We start from the raw sequence: 26,546 nt of genomic DNA, 5'->3' as shown, positions 1-26,546 counted from the left end.
GCATGGAGACCAGATTTCAAGTTGTTAGTAGTAACTGTTCAGGGGTAGGTGAGGGTGGAAACTGTATCCTGTCCAAGGCAGAAGATAAAGAGGATCTGGAATAGGATTTAATTAGAAGTGTAAATATGTATCAACTAAGTCCACAGGACAACTTGAACATTGTGTTTTCTTTCTATGAAATATTGCTAAAAGATAAGTGAGTTTCGGGAATAACAAGTAAAATATTTGCTGGGTAATTATTAAACAGGAAAAAGTAGTATGTGGGGGGTGGGGGTGGGAGGAGAAACTTTCCTGTGAAATTAGCCTCAGGTCTCTTCCTCAGCCACTTTCACTTTATCTGTTAAGGCCGGGCTTTACTCCCGTCCTCATGCTACTGAGCCAGTACTCCAGCTCCCACAAAAAAAAAAAAAAAAAAAAAAAAATACTTTTCAAATATCTTCCTTCTCTGCCTGTCCAGTGTGCTCGGTGTCATCACTTGGTTTTACCTGTGGCGTCCTTGCGTGAGTCAGCAGCCCTTCTTACAGCCTGCTTTCTTACGGTGTGAACCTTTGCATATATTATGCCCTCAACCTCAATCTAAGCACAGTAGACACTGGTGGTGAACGAGATGGGGAGCAAATCCTGCTGCATCTGCCCGCTATTGAGGATGACCTGTGCCACAGGGCCACTTTCCAAGGCTGGTGGGTTGGGCAGAGGCGTCAGGCGGGGTCTCTTCTGCAAGCTCACTGCTGACTCAAAAACAACACCGCCCCCCACCCCTCGCCCCCTCCTCCAGGCCTCTGTGGCTCCATCTGGGGAAATCCTAATCCTTTCCCTCTTCTTTGGCAGGGTTCCTGTCACCAGAGCAGGAGGCGGTGCGAGGCAGAACGCTTGGGTCAGGGGGAGGCGGGGGGAGGGGGGGCGGGAGGACAGGGGGAGGGGAGGGGAGGGGAGGGGACTCCACTAACTTTTTAGTTCAGCTTTGGGGGCCGCCGCTGTGACATTCTGTTCTGTGCTGCGGGCAGGCCAGAGCCTCTGATCTAGAAGAGAGGGCACTGCGTGGAAGCCATCGCTCCCTACAGAGCCGCCAGCGCGTCCAAATGCAGGGAGCCATGACCCTAGATGCCGTCTCGCCAGGGCCTCTTGCCCTCCCAGGCCTTCTCTTTGTCGCCACCTTGCTGCTCCCGGCCCTGTTCTTCCTCCTCACCCGGCGCATCAGGTAAGCGCCTGGCTGGCTGGCCACGCATGCGTGGGGTGGCGGTCACGCGACCTTGTGGGCACTGGAGTCCTGCAGGGATGGCCCGTGCAGGCAGATCTTGCTGCCGGACACTGGCATCTTGCTGCAGCCTGGTGGGTATCCTAATGAAGATTTCTTTCACCCCTCCACACACAGGTTAACAGTTGAGAGGCTCGAATGCAGTTGAATCATGCAGGCTGTAGCTGCTCAGGTTTTTCACTAAGGATCATGAATGGCCTTCACGTGGGCCCATGGATATGTTGCAGCTCAGAATTCCCTGTATTTCAGGAAGAAAATTTTCTTGAATTTCATTTAGCTCAAAGAGAACTGTTTTAAGAAAATGCTAGTGCAAAGTATGGGTGCTGCTCTGTGCCTCAGTTTATCTGATTATACCTTACTAGGAAAGAAATAGAAACAACAGTATTTACTATCACAAGTTTTCGTGAGGAGCAAAGGTGATAAAAGTTGTCCTCACTCTGTTATTTTTCTTAGGACAACAGTAAAAACAGCAAAACTCAGAAGTGCTTAAGTATCCTGCGTGGACTTTGAATGTAGAGAAACATAATTAAAGTTGTTCACTTCAAATTTATTTTCTTTTTCCACTGCTGTCTTATCTTTTTCCTGAACAGTTTTCATGGCCTTTGAAAAACCAAGCAAGTTGATTTGGGGATAATAGTAATTACAATTTAAATATCTGTCCATATGTACATGTCATAATTTCTCTATGGTTTTAGGGACCATGCCACAATTGTACTGCATACACATATCTGCACATTCCTGAAATGTCAGCTGAAAAATACTCAAGATAATAAATAGCGTTTCCACTTTCTCATACTGAGTTTTTCGAGAACTTGACGGAGTTTTTCCCATCCGTCTCCTGCAGCCCTCAGCACAGGAGGGTGACTGGGTCTTTAACTTCAGGCTCATGTGATTTTACACAGGCTCCAACTTCTCACAGCACCAGTTAAGTTCCAGTTATGCAGACAGGAAGGCTGTTTGTTCTAGTCTCATTTACACGCAGGGCAGGGACGGATGGAGCTAACTAGTTCATTCTAGGCCATTGAGGGTGATCAGGGTAGGATGTGAAACTCAGGATAATGATCCCGGGAGGTAAAAAGGCAAGGTTCTAGGAGACGTTCTGTGAATGAACCAGTTTTCTCTCTGTTCACCAAATATTTGCCGAGACGTTCATGCCATCAATTGCCAATTCCTTCATACCAGAAAGACTCTACTACATACAGGTCTATGGGGAACTGCATTCTAAAGCAGCTGATACACTGTCATGCACTATGGGAAGATATGAGTATGTCCTAGTTCAGAGAGGCCCGAGTGACTAATGGCTTCTGTTTTCTGTGCCTGGACAACTTACCACTGTAGGAAAGTCCTGTCTGACATGACATGTAAAAGAGAAAACATGGCTAGGACAACATATGTAGTCTCAATGCCTTATGTATAATTATATGCCTGAATGACTAGTAATACAAATATATAAATAATAGGAAAACACACTCTATCACAACTTGCCTTTTTCCCACTTTGTAATATGCTTCAGGTGCCACTGATGATGAACATATAGAATAGCACACACACACACACACACACACATACACACACACACATACACACATACACACACACACACACATCCTTGGATTGTTGTGGAGATTGGAATTGTAATAGATGAGAAACTTCCCTCAGTCATAATTTATATAACTACCAATGATGTATTAAGTCCCTGTTGTCTTACATACTGCTGATGTTAATATTACAGTTCATTTCGATTACATTAGTCGGATAAAGAAAATAAAGCTTCACTATTTTTAATTTCTCCTCTGTCTTTCACTCTGTCTCTGTGTTTGTCTGTCTGACTGTCTCTCACTCTACTCCCCTCCCTCAAGTGTGTGTGTGTGTGTGAGTGAGGGGGGGGGGGCTGCTGAGGGTCAAACCCAGGGCTTTACTCTATTATTTGAACTACTTCCACTACAAAAGAATTATTGAAAAAGAAAAAAATCCAACTTTTATCAACTTTTTGTTGTTGTTGTTGTTGTTTGTTTTGTTTTTTCGAGACAGAGTTTCTCTGTATAGCTCTGGCTGTCCTGGAACTCACTCTGTAGACCAGGCTGGCCTTGAACTCAGAAATCCACCTGCCTCTGCCTCCCAAGTGCTGGGATTAAAGGCAAGCGCCACCACTGCCCAGCTTCTATAAACTTTTGATGAAGTATCTCTGAAAGTTTCTTTACTAATTTGTTTTCTTTTTAGTTAGTTCTCCCCTACTGCCAGAGTTGGAATTGACCATAGCACCCTGTGTGTTCTAGGCAAGCACTCTACCCACTGAGCCACACCCTCAGCCCTTTCTTATAATCTTCATAGATCTTCGGAGCCTTTCATATCTGCTGCAATTATTTTACCATTTTATTTTGAATTTAAGAGTTTCTGGCTGGAGAGTGGTGTCGAATGCCTTTAATTCCAGCACTCAGAAGGCAGTTCTATAGAGTGAGTTCCAGGACACCAAGGCTATACAGAGAAACCCTGTCTTGGGAAGAAGAAAGAAAGAAAGAGAAGAAGAAAGAAAGAAAGAAAGGAAGGAAGGAAGGAAGGAAGGAAGGAAGAAAGAAAGAATGAAAAAGAAAGAAAGAGAGAGAGAGACAGAGAGACAGAGATGCAGAGACAGAGAACAAAGGGAAAAATCGCCTCCTTTTGTAGAAATCATTTAAGTCCTGACATGATAAAAATAACCAACAGTGTTTGCATTACCAATTACTGGGAAAGGAGATGGTATACACACAATGGTTACATTCAGTATTTTTTTTTCATTTTGTACACTTTTATCTAGAATGCTTGTACTATAATGTTTTCTAGGAATGCTGCATGTCCCAAAGCCAGTTGCTAGTTTGACCTACAAAATTGCTAAAACTTGGGGAGAAGAAGGCAACCCAGAGGTTGTTTATTGTCCTTGACTGTGTACCACTGTGTCTTCTGTTTTTTTCCTTCGTCCCCTGACCCCATCCCTACACCTTTCCTTCTCTTATTCTTCATGAGACTAGATCAGAGATCCATCCAGACTGGTGGGTTAGAGTGATCCTCCCATGTTAGGACCTGGAGCTAGAGGGGCAGGTCTCTGCTTTTAGGACACTTTGATTTTAGGGATCGGGATTCTTTTTCCCTTCTAGGACGATGGCTTAGTGAGATTGTTAACCACAGATACCATCATAACATTCCAGGGGAGAGAGGGGTAACAGTGCTTAGCTTAAGGCTACCATTCTAGGGAGGATGGAACATGGTTTGAATCAGCAGGATTTCCTAATGGTAGATGAGGGAGAAAGGAATTGCCAAGGAAGGTTACATTCTCCCTTTATTTTTTCCTCTGTAGTTCTCTGCGTGTGTCCAGAACAGTCACTTCCATATTCTCCTTGCGCAATAGCATCACCGACGTATAATAAAACCTTCTCAGTAGACTACAGCAAGAAAATAGCTGTCTGCTGTCTACCATAAGGCTGTAAGGATTGAGAGATGTCGTGACCGCAGCCCATATGCACTGAAGTAGATGAGATTCAACCCTAAATGTCTTTTAAAGATGGGCAACTGTTGGAACTTTGCTCAGCCTGCAGCTCCACCCCTGTGACTGCACACGTAGAGAGTTGGACAAGAATCTGAGGACTGTTTAGATGCACGTATATTTCTTTAAAGCTCATTTTTCCTTATTGAGATTTCTTTCCTTGATTTTTGGGTTACTCCTGGAGCCTCAAGCTGGGTGATCAAATGATATTATAGGCTTTGGGGGGGTAAGGGTGATACTGTCTACTTCGTCTCTTTCCCCCGGATCTGTTTTTTAATGTTCTTAGTCTCTTCTTTATCTGCTTTGACTTCCAGTGTCAGTTTCCAAGAAACTTCCCAGGAAATTCTATATGAAATTACAAGACATTCGGTAATAGTTTTACCCAGGTGGTATGAAGTGTGTGTGCCTGTGCATGCGTATGTTTTATTTCTCTTTTATGTACTCACGGGTATTTTATTTCTGACACTTATTTTTATTTTATGTGTATGAGTGTATTGCCCGCATATATTTTTTTTTCAGGTTTCAAATCTTAAATTAAGATTTTTGGTCCATTTGGAGTTCATTCTTGTTTAGGTACAGGTTTATTTTTATGAACATGAATAGCCTGTTTAAAATTTAGTTTTTAAAGAGCATGGTTGTTGATTAAACTTTAACTCTCTAAGCTCTGGAAACCATTGATCTCTTTCTTGTCTAATTTTGATTTTCCTAGCCTGTTCATATATGTAGTTTAGTAGCATACATTCAAAGCTACTTTGCAGTTGTTTATTTTTTTCACCCATTAATATTTTTATATAAATGTATACTGCATGCTCTTCTAAAGAACATCTCAATGACTTCTAATTTTGAACATCTGTGAAGAAGGTTGCTAAAAAATATTCATGTGAAAAGTTTAGTGTAAGCTTAAGTTTTCAACTTATTTTGGTAAATACCAAGAATGCAATTGTTTTTCATATTAAATGTATATTTAATTGAGTTTAAAAATTACAACCTGTATTCCAAAGCAGCTATGCTATTCTGTCTCCTTAGGAGTGGTGAGTGTCCTCACGGACCCACTGACCATGTCCTTGGCAATAATTGGTATTTTCGGTTTTAATTCATAGCATTCTGCTAGGTGAATAGTACTTTTTCAGTATTTTGATTCTTGATTCACTAATGGCTTTTCATACACTTGTTTGCTGTCCATAAGTTTCCCTTGGTCAGTTGCCTGTTCAGGTTTGTTGCCCAATTTTGAGATTATTTTGTTTCGTAATTGGTAATTCTTGAGTGTTCTTTGTATACTTTGTAAACCAGCCCTTTATTAGGTCTGTGTTTTGAAAATATATTCCTTGGATTTGTGGATTGTCTTTCTATTCTAGGCTACATCTTTTGCAAAGCAGAAGTTTTTATACATTGATGCAACTCAATAGCTTCTTTTTTCTTTGATTGGTCATGCTTTTTGGTATTGTAGTTAAGACTTCTTAGAGATGTCCATGTATTGTGATGTTTCTTTTTGTAAATATTTTCTCTGCTTCCTGCCAACGTTCACAATAACAAGTGAAGTTATAAACTACCCAGTGTAATAAGTGTGACTGTTTTTTGAGTTACCCATGTAGATTTTGTGAGAAGAGACAGTTTCATAAACCTACATGCCCCTAACATTTCTGGGTTCAATCCCAGTTCCCTCTCTTACTCATTTTGATATCCTCAATGAATACATTTCGTATCATCGAATCCTAAGGTATCAAACACCTGCCATTGTACCTTGTGTATATTGAGTACTTGTCTTACGGGGAACCCGAGATAGCCAGATAAATCTGTGAAAAACTGTCATCCAGTGGTCACTGAAGCTTTACTCAGCAGCTTAGTCTTGGTACTTAATGGCAAGAAATTAAACTAACAATATTTTCTTGACTTATTTTTCATGTATTCTTATTTTATGTGTGTGTGCACTTTACTTACACATACTATGTGCATATGCTGTGCACATGCAATGCGCACAGAGGCCAGAGGAGGGTATTAGATTGACCTAGAACTAGAGTTACGGAGGATTATGAGAGGCCATGTAGGTGCTGCGAATCTAATCTGGATCATCTGGAAGAGTCACTAGTGCTTTGAATGGCTGAGCCAGCTCTCCAACCCCTTGAAAATATTTTATGTCTGTAGCCAGCTACTGAAAATGTTGTTGTTGTGGAGTACATTACCTGACTATATACATTACAGATTTTCAAGGGACTGGTTAATTATTTGTGCCTTTTCAATTTTTTTTATTTTATTAGATATTTTCTTTATTTACATGTCATACAATATCTCCTTTCCCTGTTTCCCCTCCCCCAAACCCCCAAAAAAACAAAAACCAAAAACCAACAACAAGAACAAACCCCTGTACACTCCCCCCTCCCCATGCTCGCCACCCCACCCTCTCCTGCTTATTGGCCCTGGCATTCCCCTACACTGGGGCATAGAACCTTCACAGGGCCAAGGACCTTTCCTCCCATTGATGACCGACTTGGCCATCCTCTGCTATACATATGCTGCTGGAGCCATTAGTCTCACTATGTGTACTCCTTGGTTGGTGGTTTCGTCCCTGGGAGCTCTGAGGGTACTAGTTAGTTCATATTGTTGTTTTTCCTAAGGGACTGCAAACCCTTCAGCTCCTTGGGTCCATTCTCTAGCTCCTTTATTGGGGACCCTGTACTCAGTTCAATGGATGGCTGTGAGCCTCTACTTCTGTATTAGTCAGCTACTGTCAGAGCCTCTCGGGAGACAGCTATATCAGGCTGGATTGTCCGTCCTTCAGTCTCTGCTCCATAGTCTCTGCAACTCCTTCCATGGGTATTTTGTTCCCCCTTCTAAGAAGAAATGAAGTGTCCACATTTTGGTCTTCCTTCTTCTTGAGTTTCTTGTGGTTTGTGGATTGTACTTCGTGTATTCTGATCTTCTGGGCTAATATCCACTTATCAGAGAGTACATACCAAGTGAACACACTTGGTATGCCTTTTCAATTTTTGAGTCTACTTGTTTTCTTCCAAATCCTTCTGTGCCTGCATGACTATATTATTAGCCATTTACCTGTCATAATGTAAAAGTCACCTTACCCAGTAGTAAGCCATTTCTACTAGCCTTTGAGGTCCATCTGTTCTGCTTATGTGGGACTTTCTATTACACAACTTCTCAGGCAACGTTAGCAAAGAGCTAATTTTACTTTTTTGAAAATCTGTTCTTTATATTTGCATTTGATAAAAACAGATTACTTGGAAAATAAATACAATTTTTTATGATTCTTTAATATTCAGTACAAATGAGATGGTTCTGTCAAGATATTTAGATTTTGTAATTATTTCTTTGCAGAGGGGAACTAAGAACACAATTTGTGGTAATAAACTTCCAAAAGTTGTCATTTCTCACACACATACACATATACATACACACACACACATACACACACACACACACACACACACACACACAGAGAGAGAGAGAGAGAGAGAGAGAGAGAGAGAGAGAGAGAGCAGAGCAAGAGACAGAGACAGACACAGAGAGAAGGACAGAGAGACAGAAAGACATAGAGAGACATAGAGAAGAGAAATAGAAAGAGACAGAGAAAGAGACAAGAGACAGAGAGTACAAAATGAAATGTAATTAAAAAAAAAACTTTACAAGAAATGTTTGGCTGATAGTGTAGTTCTATACAAAGAAGTTGTTTCTCCTTTTAATGACAAATTGTTCAATAACAAAATCTCTAGTGCTCAAGTACCATCTACCAACTAACATAAATTTTCCTTGTCTCTCGTTTACTTTAATACGTGATCCTTCTGTGCTGTATCACCTAAGGGTCAGGACAAGAGAAGTTCACTCAGTGCAGTTGCTGGTTGTTCTTAGGTATGGTCAATCTGAAGCTAGTTTAGTATACAGATAAGAAATCAGGAAACATGAAATATCAGCCATGCTCAGTCACTCGAGATACGTCCATTGCTACTACTGCCCAGTGAATGAGAACAACTATGTTGCCACCAACAGTGGTTGTTTTTAATTTATCTTCCCAATATTTATGAAAATAGGAAAAGGATATGGGTCACTCAGAGAAAACTCACGTGCCACCAAGGCTCACAGGCAGTACTTTATGCTTCATAATACATGCGAGAGGTCAGGGACCTCTATAGACATGTCAGAGGCTCTTGGTTAAACAGCTGACTAGTGTGTATACGGTGTGTAGTTCCTCTTCGTAAATCCAGACTCTGGATGGTTCACACTACCATTCAAAACAAGTTTCTAGGATTAGGAAGGCTATTGGGTCCAGTCATTTTAGTACCAGCTTGAGGACTGAAGTTTGGATCCTCAGTACCCACGCAAAAGCCAGTATGGCCTGCCTTTAAGTCTCAGCCTTGGGAAGAAGAAAGAGGGAATCTCTGGAAGAAACTGATTAGCTAGACCAAGAGGCCTGGTTTTAGGGAGAGATCTTGGCTCAGTATGTAAAATGGGACAGTGTGGTGGTTTGAATAAAAATGGTCCCTAGAAGCTCATATGTTTGAATGGTTGATCTCCATTTATTGGCATGATTAGGAAAGGATTAGGAGGTGTGGATTTTTTTTTTTTTGAAGTAAGTGTAGCCTTGTTGAGGGAGGTGTGTCACTGGGTGTGGCTTTGTGGTTTCAAAAGGCCATACTAGGGCCAATCTCTGTCTCTTTCTCTCTGTCTCTCTCCCTCTCCACCTCCCTCTTCCCCTGCCCTCTGCTCCGGCTCCTCACCCTCCCTCCCTGCAACTTGTAGATCAGATATATACTCTCAGTTGCTCTGTTGTCCCGTGTCTGCCTTCCAGCCAACATGCTTCTCACCAGGATGATCATGGAGTAACTTGTAAGCAAGACCCCCAAATAAGTAATTTTTACTTTAAATTACCTTGGTCATAGTGTTTTCTTTTTGCCATAGAACAGTAACTAAGACAGAGAGCAATGGAAAAGGATACTCAGTCTCTGGCCTCGGTGCTCCTACACATACATGACTATGCCCACCTGCACATTTGTCCCCCAACTTCACATACATGTGACCATATATATGTAAATATACTTACATGCTTCTATACGATACAGTAGGTACATACTGGTGAAGGAAGGCAAAAAGTAAAATGGTGATATATGGGCTGGGATATGAGAAGTAAGAATGAACATGACTGTCGCTGCCTTGTTTTGTTTTGTTTTATTTTAATTTAGGGGGTTAGTTATGTTTGCAGTTTGAAGCCAGGATCTTATTACTGGCTTTGCAGATGCATCAGGGATGAAGGAATCCATGATCAGAGAACACAGACAGACTCTACAAGTTGGGACAGATAGGGAAACATTTGCCTTGGAGGCTCCTGAAGGTGACCTGACTTATCTGCCCTGCCAACACCATGATGAAACTCATTAAGACCGATGCTGGTCTTCTGGGCTCCAAATCTGTTCGATAATAAATTTGTAGTAATTTGCATTCATGGGAAAACAATCTTATCTCCTATATTTCTTTCATTGAACTTTAATTCCTATTCAAGGAAGGTTCTGAAGGAAGAGCAGGATTAGATTGTGGCTGACTGCACTGGTTGCCTTTGAGAAGCAGTATTACATACTCATAAATTCCATTTTTCCCCACGCTAACATGGTGGTTTGAGAGCTCTTCATCTTACATCTCACAGATGGTGATGAATGGTGATGAATCATCCATCTATGCCTCTTTCCTATCCAGTAATTCATAGTAAGCTTTGAGTGTTTGTTATGTATCAGCATTTCAATGCATCTTCCAAATGTCTGACAATGGAACAAAAGCCGTAGACATTGGGCTTGATTCACATCTAGGATGGCTGTTGCCTTCCGCTAGATAATGAAGGGCTGAAATGACTGAATATTGAAGGGACCTGGGCGACTAGGAATCACATTGCATTGTCTCTCCAAAAATATTAGTGAGGCAGGCTGCAGGATACGGTGGAAGAATTGACAGCTTCTTGCAGGAGAGTGACTCTGTACTTCATCCAAAGTAAAATCCCATTGAAACTGCTCCAGGTTACTGTTCTGTGAAAGGCAAAGGACAAAACTGTGATGCTACTTTAATGAATAAGAGAAGGAGACATCAATTACACGCTGCATTTTATAGCTGAAGTGCTCACTTTATGGCTTGCCTTTTTTTTTTTTTAAATACAGAAGTATGCAGAAGGGATATTTTTGTCTATAGAAAAGTAGAAAGGATTAATTAATTCTATAATTGCTGAATATAAAAATTAATAGAATTTTTAAGAAAAGTATAACTATAATATGATTTAAATTCATTGTCATTTCTTCTTGCAATTTCATCCTAAATAATTAATGGAGAAAAATTTACAAGTTTTACTGGATTAAGCACTTAGAGCAATGTGGGGCAGTGAGTACCAATGAAGAATAAATGAATAAATGAACTGTTTGGTTCAGTCATAGTTATTTTTCTTCCAGTATGAATATTTTGGGGTACCTCAACATCACAATCTATAAAATACATACAAAGTGTTATTCAATGTCATACATGTCGTTTCTTCTTTCTTAAATGTAAAGGTCTCTTCAGCAAGTTCTTATCTATCAAGAATGTTTATAAAAAAAGAATATGCAGGTACAGTGATTATTCTTCTGCAGAAATGTATTTGAAAACATAGTAATTGGAGTGCATTCAACACCTAAAATTCCTGTTCCTTAGAATTTACAGTTTCAAAACATGTCTAGTTCATTTTCAGTTTTAGGTGCTGGATTTTCATATCAATTCCCCTTCTGTATAGACGGACAGATGACCTCCTTAACAAAACAAAACTTCTCTGGGAAAGGGCTGAGCTTATTTTTGTGAACCACACCCAATCATTCATAAATGTTTGGTTCTATGATCATTTAAAAAGCATAGCAGGGCGAATGATCACAGCTTGTTAAAAAGACGGTTTTGAAATTGAAAATCAAAGTTGTCTTAGTGAAAGCAAAACCTCATTTTGACTGTAAGATAGGATTGCAAACCATGTAGTTCTAGAAAGCATGTAGCTTATTGTTTCATCATGTTCAGGGGCAAAGTGCTGTTGAATTGAATGTTGGTAATGTTGGCCTTTGGGAGTAAGGATGTGAAAGAATAAACTACTTTAGATGCTAGACCTCACCTTTAGAGTTGGTATATTCTACAGCTGTTTCTGAAATAGAATGATGCCAACAGAACCTTTTTGTCTATCAGTCATAAGACACATAGACACATGTTCCTTATTACGTTGCATTTTACTGAATCCCCTAAGAACATTCTACATCTTATACAGGCATAAAATATATCTCATTTAAATAATACTTCTGACTCCTAATTTCATACGTCCATAGAAATGATGCTCATGGAGAAGGCTCTAAGTCACGTTGTTTGAGTGGCTGGGGAGATAGCCCAGTTGATAAAGAGTTCAAAGCCCCAGGATCTACATAAAAGTCAGCTACTACATAAAAACAGTTGGTGGTGCACACCTTTAATCCTAGCTCACAGGAGGCAGTGGCAGATGAGTTTGAGGCCAGCCTGCTCTACATAGTGAGATCCAGGTCAGCCAGGGCTACATGGAGAAACCTTGTCTCAAGACAAACAAACAAATAAGGCGTGGCATCATGAGCCTGTAACTCCAGCACTGTTGGGGTGGAAGGAACGGATGGAGACAGGGAGATCCTTGAGACTCGTTCTCACAACAGCTAAATTTGAGCTTAAAGTTCAGTGACAGACGAGGCTCAAAAAATGAAACAGCAATTCTGATGAGTTTTGGACTCCATACACATGCGTAAATACACACATATAAATTATTAATAAAATAAAAGTAAAAGATACTGTTTCCATTATATTCTTTTTACTATTCTTGTGTCAATGAGATAGACACTTACCTTTATTAAAAACAAACAAATTAAGACCCAGTACGACTTAAAAGCAATTCTACTAGAAATTTAATGATGATATGCATATATGGATTTGAATTATTAAAACAGACAGTATATTGTTCAAAAAAAAAAAAAACAAGCACAAATGGCTTGCCATTTCCCGTTTACGCTATACTGTGTAGACATGTGAGGGTGAGAGTGGGAGATGCGGGACTTTCCTTTCTTGTCACAGTGCCTTATTGGCTCTGTAAGCATTTGTAGAGAATTTAGGGTTCCCGGTGTGTCCAGGCTTCTCTGTATTCAGACACAGAAGGGAACAGGACTCATGATGCTAGAATCTATAACATGGTGGGAATGTCCAGACTGAGAATCGCAATTTTACCGTTTGAAAACGTATGGGAATTTTCTTCCAGACCACTGGTTTCCAATGAAAATGCACCTTGAAGGAATCTAGAGCCAGAGGAGAAGGGCATTTTCATCTTCTGGAAACTCATTAAAGACAGTTCAGTCTTTCCTCTTCTAAGCATCCTTCCTAAAGTGGACTGTGCATGCTGTTGCATGTGCCATTGCTTGTTATTATTGCATGTAAAAAGTAGCATTATACACTGAATGAGGTGTTAGACAGTTCACATCTTTCTGGATATAAAAGAGCATAATTGTTAATGTGATATCTATAGAATGCCCTGAGGTGAAGAGTGGGTTTTTAAATTTGTTTCAGGGTTTTCATGACATTTTACATGTAGGCAAAGATCCACAGAACCATATTGTATAAAAGAAGCCATAAATTTGTTGATATATCTTTGTATTCATACCTGCTACATCTTTCACCATATATGTAATATATTCATACATATGAATGTAGCACGCATGCACCCACTCACATATATGCATGTGTAAATATGTGTATGCTTCTCAGACTACTTCTACCCTTTTTGTTTGTCAGTGTGTTGTACCATATGTTGTAGAGCATTGTGCTAAAAGATAAAAATATTTCAAGAACTCTGAAATCATCGGTCACCTGAAGAAAGGTAATGATTTTTGACCAAGGCACTTACAGCTGTTATCTACGTAGGTGGTCAGCCATCTACATGGCTTTAATACCCACAATTCTAAAAGGAACATATTTTAAACTTAGAATGCATTGCCTTCTAAGAGAGAGAATCCAGTGTAAAGTCCTTGTATTTTTCTAGAGAAATTGGCTAACGTTACTACCTCTTTCTGAATCAAAGTCTTCTATGGGTACATATGGAACTTCTCTCTTTTCTTTTGGACTCTAGAGATAACATACACTTCCAGTGTCAGAAGCAGAGGCTTTACATGAAACCCACTGTAGGTGGATGAACTCTGAATAGTTACTGACATGGGCACGGAAGGGTTTCCAACTTATTACAGGGGTGAGATGTTTTAGCTAATAAATAATAGTCCAGAAGCTTAATGTACAATATGGATGTGCATTGGAAATATTCTTATGTAATGTAACCCATGTACAATGACTATACCTGATGAAATTTCAATGTAAAAGATTGGTACAGAGCATTTGATTTCATAGCATTCTTTTCCTGTTTGTAAGGAAAAAGAGGCCTGCTATTGCTTCTCAGATTTTCTTCATTTTAAATCGTAAATGAAATTTTAAATTTTAAATCTGTGAATAATAAATAATAATTAAAATTTAAGAAATAATTTAAATCTTAAATGAATAGATCTGTGTTCCATTGTGGCATACTGAGTGTTATGTTCAACCATTTAATTAAACAAGAGCAAATGTATGTGAGGAACATAAGTAGTTAATTGCCTACGCAAACATTGAAAATTTGGTGATGGTGTCCTCCGAACCTTCTTACCTTCTGGGATCTATCCTCCTAATGTCTTTTTTATGGCATGATTGAATTATGGTGCATTCACATTCTCCTGTTACAGTTCATCGTAAAGCAGTGGTTGCTACATCTTGAGAATCACATAGGTCTAAAGGCTGTCCAGGCTGTGGCGTCTCTCCAGAAGCATGTCTTTTCCTGCATTTTATTTTTGATCATAAGATATAGCAATAGTAATTTATTTGCCCCCAAATGTAAGTAACAAAATTAAATTGATAGGTAAAAATCCCTTATATTGTATTGAAAAAGTCATGTATGAACTGTGCCCTATCTTATGAATAGTGTATATAATTGCTCTCTCTATATAAAGAACATAAATGTGCCCTTTCTATATACTTCATAGAATACACCAATATGTTTAAATGGTTAGTCCATCTTGTTTAGGTGCTATAATGAAAAATCCCCTCATTTCATCAGCCTGTTTCAGTGGGAGTTATGAAGTCAGCTTTTTAGAAACTCTGTACTTCGTTTCTTTTAATACAGTGTTTCTTTAAAAGAAAAGGTCAACAAATGCTTGAGGTCAAATAGAACCCAAAGCTGGTGCCTATTTGGAAGTCACCAAACTATTATTTGTTTACCAAAAGGAAAGCATTCAGCAAAGGATTATAGAACCATGTTCAAATCTACAGGGTGTCCTGAGCCATGTCATAAAATTACAGAGTTGGCTAAGTTATCTGACCCTGTTTTTTTGTGAACTTTACCAAAGTTTTCTACTTCTCTTTCAACTTTATTTAGGATATGCACATATTTATTTGCAAATTCACCTCTTTCCTCAGAACAGGTAATTACCCTTTTATGAAGAAGCAAGGAAATGTGCTAACATTGTTTTGTCACAGGATCACTTTTAAAAAGAATGATTTCTGTCTATGGCCAGAACATACTTATTACTCAGTCTCAGGCTCCTAAGTAGAATAAGTGAACCAAGAGCTATGACTGGAAGTGGGTTTCTTCCCTCCTCTGTTTGTTTGCAAACCTCCACTGAGATATTATTGGAGATGTACAGCCAGGTTGAGAATACTTGTTCCTGTTGAAAGAGAATAGGGAGAATCATGCTATACATGGACTAATAGTAGTAAAGCTTCCACAGGAGTGAGAAAGGCGTGATGACGCTTGTCACTCTTTCTGCCCTTTAGTTTTCTCCTCAGTGAACTAGGGAGCTAGAATGATCAATCAGTTTTGAATACAAAGACACTGCCCTCCTCATGCTGATCCACCAACACATGTATTTAACAATGTGCGTTTTACCAGCCAGCAAACTGCACGTGCCTCTTTCTGACTCTTGCAGTATCCTTCTTTCTGTACGTCTAGCGTCAACACAAATGTTCCAGATCTTTGGTCTTTTTCCCAGCTCTCCTAGGCAAACCTGACTGTCTTCTCCCCAGAAGCTCAAAATTCACACCAGATTACAATTTACTTAATACCCATCTCCACCCAGCTACCACGACTGCAATTTGAGGTGAATCAGAATCTGCTTTTTCATTCATGGCTATGCCTGCAGCATTTAGAAACATGCCTGGCACCATGTAACTCACTGACAAACAATCCAGGAGTCAAAAAAGCTTAGTGATGAAAGAGAATATGCTATCTAAGCCTTTTGATAATTTGCTGCACAGTCACTGTTGGCTTAAAAAATGCTGAGAAACCTGGCATGTATTGTTCACTACCAAGATTGGGACTCATGACCCCTCGTGTTAATGGAGGTCAATACTGGGGATTTCTTTAAACTATTTTTAACAATAATTTTAAGATTCTGTGTATTAGGATCAGAAGGCTCCAGATCCCATAGTAAATGCAGGATCATGAGAACTGTCTGGTTTGGCTGGCGAGCGCAGGGCTGCTTCAGAGAAGTAGAGTGTTTTATTGCTGCTCTTTGGTCGGATTTGCTAAGGATGTTCAAAACTGAAAATCAGTAACAAGAGCTCAGCTTTGAATAAATTCACCTTGGAATCGAGGCAGCCCAGAATTCAGATTTGCAATGAGAAGATCATTTATAAAATTACATCGACAGGTGTAGGAATTCACACCTATAATTTCAGTATTTTTGAAGGTGAGGGAGGGAGACCTGAAGTTCAGGTCAGCTTGCCAACACCACAAGATCCTGTCTTGAGAAGCAAAACAAACAAGTCTAATACTATATTTTGATATATTTTGATATATAACATATACATTATAAAAAAGGAGCGCTTGTTATAAAAAGGAAGCAGAGAGTGAGATATTTGACTTTCTCATTTCACTTGCTAAGAATAAGCCAGAAAATCATTGTTAGAATGGGTGAGAATGGGGCACTCACATCAGAAATAAAGGGGATTTGAATACTCGCCCCTCCACTAACTGGAAGTAAGGCTTTCAGCGAGATAGTTTACCTCCAAAGATAGGAGTCGTGGAGAGAGATGGATGATTTTGAGCAGATCCCATGGCTTCACCTATAAGGGAGGCAAACATGTCCTTCTCAGGCAATACTTACTGTCCTCCATGAGCGTGGGAAATACTGAGGTAAATGCAAAATAGAATATGTTCCAGATCCATCTCTCAGGACTTCATAATGGAGTTAGGAACGTGTACCGTAAATTGAATTTTCCAAGCTCACACTTCCCTCTCTTTGAATTCAAGGTTGCTTATTGTCTGCATTCCTCAGTTTACACTCTCCTAAGGCGGTGCATTGTATTGAGAGGAGAATTAAGACTATTTCAGTGCATGTGACTGTAGGAACTTCCACCCTCTCTCTCTCAAACGTTAGTCTTCCCATTCTGAGTGAAAAAATACTTACTGGCTGACTAATGTATAAGTGTATTGTTAACTACTGATGATGTAGCAATGGAAGTCACAAAAAACCCAAATCCACGTAGACAGAAATAACTTAGCAATTCCACCACACAAAACAGTATGCTATTGAGATAGAGCCATACCCCAGAAATATAGTAGCAGGACTGAGTTGGAGTAGTAACTATTGGCTTTTGATGGTGTAGGAGGAGGCAACTAAAGAGAGGAGAGGCTCAAGTTTCTGTTTTACATAAAAGGTTAGGCTTCTGTTCAAGGAATGAGCCTACTTTATTGGACATGCCATATAGGCAATGTTTATGAGATACATGTCTTTGTATTCTTTTTGGAAATGTAATGTATGGACATTAATTTTTATACTCAATCTTAGTGATTTTGGGGTAGGGAAGTAAAAAATAAATGGATGAAGCTGAATGTCCATGAGAAGTGGATTCGTCAAAAAAGCAAATATGAACTATTCTAATATCTGCTTCTAATCTGCAGCATTGTGCTTTAGAAAACATTGGCTCACTTCATGAATTACCCAGTAAAGTGCACGGAAACTTACTGAAGTAATTTATTTTCTTATCCATGTGTACTTTATTGTCTTAAACTAATTTTATTTAAGCAGCAATAATTTACTCTTTTAAGTTCCTTGCATGTAACTTATTATCAATGTTACAAAAATTCTAGAATTTGGGGGAGAGGTGGCAAGAGTTTGCTCATCATAAATAAAATTGATAACCTATAACTGATAACCTAAACCTGTAACTGGACAGAAGTTAAGTCAAAATAAATTCAGTATGAGATCTCAGTATCAGGTAGGCTTATTCTTTTGTCACATAAAAATAATTGGTATATAGCCCAACTCCCATTTACACTTAGAAACTAAGTAAGTGGTTATATTAGATAAGATAAAATTGCAGTTATGATGTCGGTACATTAAAACAACAACAACCAAATAAACCACAAGGGTGGGTTCCAACTATGGTAACTGCCATCCCGGAAGACTTTGCATAAACTGAATGTTTATGTTCTATGCTATCATTTATAACTGTTTTAGCGAGCTAAAGGCATTCTTCACATTTGAGAATTTGAAAAAACAGCTCAGAATCGCAGCTTTGGGACAGGCCTGCTTTTCTTATTTCTTGCTTTCTCATATACCCTGCAATCCCCAGCATTGTGAACGAACGAGCCGTTTGGAGACAGACAGCACTGGGTATAGTTCACACAAGGTCTTGGTGAGAAGACCATCTTCAACCATATGGAATGCTGAAATTTGGGGGAACAAACCAAAATGTTAATCCAAAATCTTATTTAGGAAACAAAACTTGTGTGACTAGAAATAGATCATGTACTAAAAATATTCTGCTATGTGTGCATTCTGGTGCATAACAGATGTCACTAAGTAAGGCTTCAGGGGTCAGCAGAGCATGGCATGTTTTTCCAGAGAATGGGTCCTCCATTCAGGGAAGTTATTAGACTTTTCATAGCTTGAGAACTTCAAATCTTCTCAACCCCAAGTTGCAAACTTATATTTTTAATTCTTTGAGAAATCCTTTGAGTATTCATTTTAAGATAGCCCTCCTCTTTCATTTATGATTGATGAATAAAAACTGTCTACGTGGGCACCGGAGAGATCGTTTGGTGGTTACAGTTGCTTAGTGGTCTTAAAGAGGACCTACGTTTGGTTGTAAACATGCACGTGGCAGCTCTTTTTTATCCAGGATTCTGTTTATGGTTAATTTTATGTTTTACATTCTTTTCTTAAAATATAAATTTGTTTTAGACTTAGAAAGATAGGTCAATGATTAATAGCATTTTCTGTTCTTGCAGAGGACCTGGGTTCGGTTCCTAACATCCTTAGGGCAGCTCATAGTCATCTGTAACTCCAGTTCTATGTAATTTTATGCATTGTCCTGGTCCATGGAAATAGGATACGCATGTGATGCCCATAAAGATAGACACATACTCATATATGTAACATAAAAACAAATAAGTAATTAAAAACTATATATTTGATGTCACCCAGTGATGCTACGTTTGTGTAATCATTTTGACAACCATGTTCATTAGCATGCCCATTGCTGTTATGATGAGGAGTTCTTAATGTAATAATATAGGATTTGTACAGTAAGTTTCAAGTATACATAGTTACCTATGATTAAATATTGCTAATAATGTTAGACTTGTAGAAATTGCTTGTTTTCTAACCAAAAGTGTATACTCTCTGGCAAGCATCTCTCCATTTCTACACCTCCTAGTGCTAACAATCTGCATCCCACTGTCTCTGCGTACAGCTATTGAAATGTCACGCGCCGTCGCCAATGTATGTTCGTCTTGTCTTTCTTTATCCATGTTTACATTTAGTCTCAGGTTCTCCACATTAGCTTACATGATGTGCACAAGAGTTCCTTCTTTATAAAAGATGAATATTTTACTGTTTGCTTAAACTGTCTGTTGTCAACTGTATTGCAGTGAATGAGGGTTCCTGTTTTTTTTTACAGTTTTATACAGTATATTCTGATGATCTTCATTTCCCTTCCCCAATCCTGGCAGAGCTCCTCATCTCCCTACCCTCCCAACTTCATGTTCTTTGTCTCTATAAAGAAGAAAAAAAAGAAAGAAAAAGAAGGAAACAAGGAAAGAAATATCAAAACAATTACTGGTTTCTCATTTTTCTTTTCTTTTTTTGTGTGTTTGTGTGTGTGTGTGTGTGTGTATGTGTATGTGTTATATAATGTGAGCAGGCACACAAGCATATATGGAGCCAGAAGTGGACATCAGATCTTAGAAAACTGTTCTCCACTTTAGTTTTTTGAGACAGGGTTTCTCAGGGAACCTGGATCTCACTGACTGGCTAGACTAGTTGACCTACAAGCCCAAGAATGCTGCCATATTCTCTTCCTAGTGCTGGGATTATAGATTCACCTGGCCCCTCACAGCTTTTTCCTGTCTGGGGAGATACAAACTCAGGCCCTCAAGTTTGTGTAAGTACTTTACATATTGAAGAATCTCCACCTCATTATCACCCACCCATTTTCATTAAAAGGTTGGGTTTATAAGTTATGAATCTGTGGGAGCAGAAGCACACTGAACATTAATTGCCCCATTTTATTGAGTATCAACTATGTGTCAAACTATGTACCGGGGCCCACTCTTACATATTCTGGGAAGTTGTTTTCCTTCTCGCTCTCACAAAGAGAGCTTGTCGAGGGAGCCAGTCTATGGTCTTTAAGGCCACTTCCAACGAGCAGCTGAGCTGGGATCCACTGTCTCCCAACATATTTGCAAACCCATACTTGACATTTTCCAGGCTGCTTGACTGGTATAGACAGAATGACTTGGCTCTTGTTAAGCCAATGCTTTAACCATTCAGCCTGGAACTCTCTAAAATGTGATCAGTTCTAGGTCTCAGACTTGTCAACATCCTGCGAGTGAGTGAGCTTGAGACCAGGCGGGTCTCCACAAAAGCTGCTGGAAATCCCCGTGGCATTTGTGAGTCAGAGCTGCATTTATAAATCCATCAATTTTTAAACACAGCATCAGCAAAACTGAAAGTTCTTAGAAACGGTCCTGTCCTGTATGTTGTTAAGGGCTGGGAAGCCCCATTTGCATTAGTGTCCAGAAACATAAAAATAAACATCCTCAAAGAAAATGAGCGTCGAGATCTCCAGATCGTGACATTTATATTTATGAAATATAGCTGTGAGTCTTGTGGCCTTTGCAGACCTTTCCCAGCTGAATCCTATTATGTAGAGCCCACACGGACAGATTGTGAGATGCCAGTGGGAGGGCGCGCTTTCCACGTTTCTGTTTCTTCAGTACTTAGCAGGCTCGGTGTTCACCACGTGATGCTGGAGTACAGGATCTCAAGCATCCATCCTGCGCTGATTTCCTTCTCTCCTTCATAGATTTCTTCTCCTTCCGAAACAAGTCCTGATCTTAAGCAGTTGCTGAGTGTTGATTCTGTGTTTGGATGAAAGACCGTAAGTCAGGGTATTTTCCCTTCACTGTACTTATATGTTGATATTTCTTCCTAATTGTGAAATCTAAAGATATGCCGCACTAGTGACAATTTAACAAATTCTTTCTTCACTGTGCTTTACTGCACAGTGGACACTATATTTATTATACATATATTATAATAATCTATGTATAATCAGGAGGAAGTACTCAGATGATTCTAGGGAAAAGGAGGACAGATACAAAGTTTTAGGGAAAATATAATCAGAAGTAAGTCAGTTATACAATGTTGAGAGTATAACAAACACAGATTGGACAATCTTTCTTGCATAAACTCTACATTAAGTATCAAACATCTGTTTTATAATGAACTGTATGAATGTGAAAGACATTTTCAGCTTTATTTCACTTTATTGAATTAATACATTTTATTGACAATTTAATACAGGTATATAACGTGTCCTGCTGATTCTCTGTCCCCACCTTCTCTTCTTTCTCTCCCACTCTAACAACTTTTTTTTCCCTATCAGTCCCTTTCCAAAGTTCATTTGGCGTTCTGTTTCGTCACCCATATAGTTTGACCAGGGCTATTAATATGACAATTGGATTCAGATTATCAGTTAGAATCTGGTGGGTTCACAAATGCCTACACAATAGAAAATTTTGAAACTCTTTAGGGATCCCTGGGCCCTTCCTGGCTGTTGGTGGACCTGCTCTTGTGCAGACCCAGTATAATTACAGTTCTGGATTCTGCCTTATTTTTAAAGCACATGGCATGTTATACACTCTAAATTCTACTTGGACATAAATTTACCTACACTTAACTAAGAAAAAGGGCTTTCCCTTTAGGCTTTTTCAAAAAGGAAATTTAGATATTTGAACATTTAGGGAAGTATAATTCACTAGTGAGATACCATGGAAGCCAGCCAGTCTTTTCCTAGTTGCTTTGAAATTGCCAGGCATCAAGTATATACGGAGTGGCAAATTGGCATAGCTGTGTAGAGCTGGAGTCAATGTAGAGAGCAGGGGACCATAACAGTCATGGTATACTCAGACAACATGATACTGATATGGATATCCAAGAGGAGTCAACTAAAATATTGCTGGCACAAGGTATCAATGAGATCATGAATCAACTAATCATGACTGATACTGGATATATGGGAAACCCTAAATAGTCATATTATTCATTATATACAACTTCTGGCCACCTTGTGTGGATTTGTATGGCCTTAGGTCACAGGTCTTTTCCTTTGTCTGTCGGCCTATAGGCCACTGTCTCTGTGTGTGTTTGTACCCTGCTGCCTGTGGATGGCTTGTGCTAGCATGTTCCTGAGTGCCTGCAGGACACTGCCTGCCTCTTAGCCTCTGCCCCGATGATTAAGGTTTGTCTTATCTGCCTGTGACGCCTCACTTCCTCTTCAGCCTCACAGCTTCCCCTGAAACTCTTCTTTTTCCTAGCTTCAACGTCAGCAAACTGTAATCTATGGATCAGCAAACCCATCTTTTGTGCCTCATTTGTTCACTGTGCAGTCCAGGAATGTTTTTTGTTCTTATATGTAAATGTAATCTGGTGACGGAAGGCAGTGAACTGTGAGTTAAATAATCCACTGAAAGAATTTCATTCTTGTAATCTCGTTAATTTCAGATGTGATAATTAAGCCTGCATCAGAAAATAAAGTTTTACTAAATTTTTATACTTTTAATGTCATTGCTGACACATATGTGGAGATGCCACTCCTTCCATTATATGCAAATATCAACATACATGATTTCTTTTTTGTCTCACAAACCAAAAAAAAAAAAAAAAAGTTTGCAAATGTTTGCTGGCTCCTGTTTAAGAGGAAAAGCCAGCCATCAGACAATTGCGGGGCTTAAAGGGAAATAAAGGTAAAGGGGGAGCCAAGGAAACATGATGTCCTCTTGGTGGTAAAGGAAAGAAACAGAATGTTCTTTCACGAGCTATGGAATCCGTCAGAATTGGCCAGTTCTCCTGTACCCCAGGGGGGAAAAAAAAAGTCATTTCTGTTCAAAATGAAAAGTTATCACCTGTGCTAATACATGGCGACTACGTGCATGTAGACAGGCGTGCACACAACATAAGCATACACGCGGCAGCTGTCCTGTTAAGAGGGAAACATGTCTGAGTCCAGACCCTAGGTGGGCTGTGGGCTAACTGTCTCATTCCTGGAGGTCTTTCCTGCACTGCTGACAGTTCCCTAGCGTTTCTGCTGAAATGCTCCCTGTAGAAAGCTGGACTGTTCCATTCCTCACTCTCCTGGAAACTCCACTGTTTTCTGCCACGTCCCTCTCGTGGTCCTTCCTAACACCTTTGTTCTAGCATCCTCTGCAGAAAAGGAAGACTTACCACTGCTCGTTCCTTGGCTCGCTCCATTTTTTGTTTGTTTGTTTGTTTGTTTTGTTTTTTCTTAACTCCCGGTAGAAAATTTGACTTCTGGAATCTGGTCACATCACGTAGCTCTTCCACTTAAAACTATATAGGATGTCATACAAGGGTGACGAGCTCCTGCACTTTCATCACCAGTGACTGTCACCCTCTTCTTAACTTGCCATTCTCTGTGGTATAGCTGGTCTCGCATATTCCAGTTCTTCAGGACTGAATCGATTCCTTACCTGTTAGTCAGTTTATCTTAAGCCTTTAAACACGCTTATAAACCTAATTGCTTCTCTTTTTCAATATTTCACCTTACTGTCAGGTACACAATTCCAGTATTAAAATACTCCCAAACTCTGAGACCGACTGAAGATCTTAAAACAAACAAACAAACAAAACCAATTTATGGCTATACTCCATCAACTTAGCACAGCTATTACAATGCTAAGACCATCCTCATGACTCATGCATTTGGGCAGGCTATTGGAAGTCTATTCAATACATGAGTCCAATCGTTGTACTTAGAAGAGAGTGCTCACCCTGGACTCGGACATGGGTGCTTTCAGAAGCCTCAGTCCTTTCCTTGTCCTCTCTGTGCCTAGGGTTCTGGCTATAATGACCTCTTTGTTCCTTGGAGAAACTTAGCTGACATCATCTTTCGCTTGTGACTAGCTTTTGGTTCCCCGTTGGAATCCAGAGAGAAATGTAAATTATCACCAGGATTATTCATCTCACTTTCTCAAATTCTCTCCTCTGTCTCTCTGCAAAATGAACCCATCTCACATTTCTTTAGAATTTAGCTTTCTGGAATTTTATGGTTTTGTGCTGGCTTTTGTCTGTTTATAGTGACGAAATACAAAACACTTGACAAGAGTCTTCATGGCCTAAGCTCTACAGACACCATTCATTTGGAGTAAATGAACAAATGTCACCATGAAGGATCCAGTTTATTGTATGCAGAGGAAGGGTCTCTTTCTCTTTAAGTGAAGAGCTTATGTATACTTGGGTTTCAGAGAAATCTGGTGCCCATTTGACTAATATGTAGAGGAAGCCATTTTTGTTTGTGGAAGAACAGGAGCTGATATGATACTAAACGCCATGAGTGTAGTGATTCAGACTGGATCAGAGCAAACACATAGTCTGTGTGTTATAGATGAGATAGAAATTTAACAAATCCCCTCACAGTGGTGATTGAGACAGGTTTTTTTCCTAAAATTGTTATTATTTTTAGAAGAAACTCTAATCAATATTCCTAAATAAGACTATCATCTTCATATTTTAAAGTATAATAATGATTTATAACTAATGATATATTTCAATAAAATTTTTCTCTTTAAATTCTTAATGATATTTGAGATTTTCTTAGTGCTTGAAGGCCTTGTTAATATTTGGATGTCAACTTTTTGTGCTCACCTTTAAATTGAAGACTGTTAATTGTATGTGTGCTATATATCTTACTTATGTATTCATTAATATTTTAGACAGGTTCTCTAGCCTAGGCTAGCCACAGGATCCCTACATAGTCACAGACAATTTGAATTTCTGATCTTCCTGTCTTCACTTTTTGATTGGGACTATAGGTACATGCTACCAGTCCAAGTTTATACAATGCTAGGAACTGAACACAGGACTTTCTGAATGCTAGCTAAGTACTTTACCATTAGTCATTATTTTCATACATCCCTTCGTTTTTGTGACTCTGTGTGTGTATGTGTGTTTGTGTGTGTGTGTGTGTGTGTGTGTGTGCATGTGTGCATGCACGCATGCACATGTATGTGTGTAGGCCAGAAATTGATGTCATGTGCCTTTCTCAATTGGTCTCTACATTACTTTTTTGAGACAGCATCTTCTCACACTCTTTCTAAAGTTAAAAGATCTGTCTGGCCAACAAGACCCAGGGCTTCTCCTGCCTCCATTTCCCCAGTGAGGGGATTGCAGACTTGTGGCACTACACTGAATATTCTCTCAGAGGCTTAGTGTTGTAGACATATACATATACTTACATACACAGAAAAAAGGGCATAATGTTTTGCAGTTTCAAATCCTGTAGCATGTAAATGCCTACAGAGAACATTAGAAAACTATCCACTTCTTGAGTCTCATTCTACACCTCTTCCACCCACACCATATCCCATATGTCTTCCCTCATTATAAACATATCTTAAAATCATTAGAAATCAGTGGGTGGCCGAGATGCATTGGAGAGCTGCTCATAATTAATATAAACCTCTTGAGGGAAGTTTTATGATTTAATTTAATTTACACACACACTCACACACATACACACACACACACACACACACACACACACACACACTTTCTTTTAACAGAAATTGGACAAGGCATTTAATTATGTAAGCACATTCCAAAGTATGCAGCCACAGTGATAAAACTTCCTCTCTGTAACTGTTATATAATCTTAGGTGTCTTCTGTTAATGACCCAACTAGAACACTGATTTTTCTTAAAGTATCTGGATACTTAGACTTAAGCTTCCCTTTCTCCTGTCTAGTATACATCATGGATCAGGTAGTGGCATCTGCTGGCAGTGAATGATATTGCCATCTAATTCTATAGGTGAATTGGCTGTTCATAATAATTCATCCCTGTGTAGCAGATTCTTTTTCCTCAAAAAAAGTATATACACAAAATAATAAATAACAATATGGATGGCAATGGTATTGTTTGGAATGCCACATGAAGAGAGGAGAAAAGTAAACTTGAAGTGATTTATAAACATCTCTGCTGCTTTGTTTTTCATATAATATCAATAATAGAATGATCAGGGAGGTTCACACACATGCCAGGTCCCAACACCGGTGTACGTGAGCCTCAAAGAAAATCCCAATCCCAGAAACTAGGTAGAAATGACTTGGTGTTTGACACATATAAACTAGTTAGAAAAGAGTTTAAATGGCAATGAATTTTTTTTTTTT

General features: G+C 39.3%; 1 protein-coding gene across 3 annotated transcripts in view; it reads left to right on the top strand.

The window, feature by feature from the left end:
• The first annotated feature begins 541 nt into the window (after positions 1-541).
• The window catches only part of LOC116094973 (25-hydroxycholesterol 7-alpha-hydroxylase), a 159,890-nt gene continuing 133,885 nt past the window's right edge, over positions 542-26,546 (top strand). Inside the window, exons 1-3 of one of the 3 annotated variants that reach the window (XM_031376406.1) lie at positions 542-680; positions 829-854; positions 1,005-1,198. In XM_031376406.1, coding sequence (XP_031232266.1) covers positions 608-680; positions 829-854; positions 1,005-1,198 — 293 coding nt within the window. In that variant the 5' untranslated portion in view covers positions 542-607. Of the gene's footprint in view, positions 681-828; positions 875-1,004; positions 1,199-26,546 lie in introns of those variants that run through there. The other 2 variants (XM_031376408.1, XM_031376407.1) reach the window with 2 other exon arrangements.

The sequence above is a fragment of the Mastomys coucha genome, unplaced genomic scaffold, assembly GCF_008632895.1.
Source record: "Mastomys coucha isolate ucsf_1 unplaced genomic scaffold, UCSF_Mcou_1 pScaffold17, whole genome shotgun sequence".
Taxonomy (NCBI): domain Eukaryota; kingdom Metazoa; phylum Chordata; class Mammalia; order Rodentia; family Muridae; genus Mastomys; species Mastomys coucha.
The sequence above is the reverse complement of the archived record's forward strand: the minus strand, read 5'-3'. Positions and strand labels throughout refer to the sequence as shown.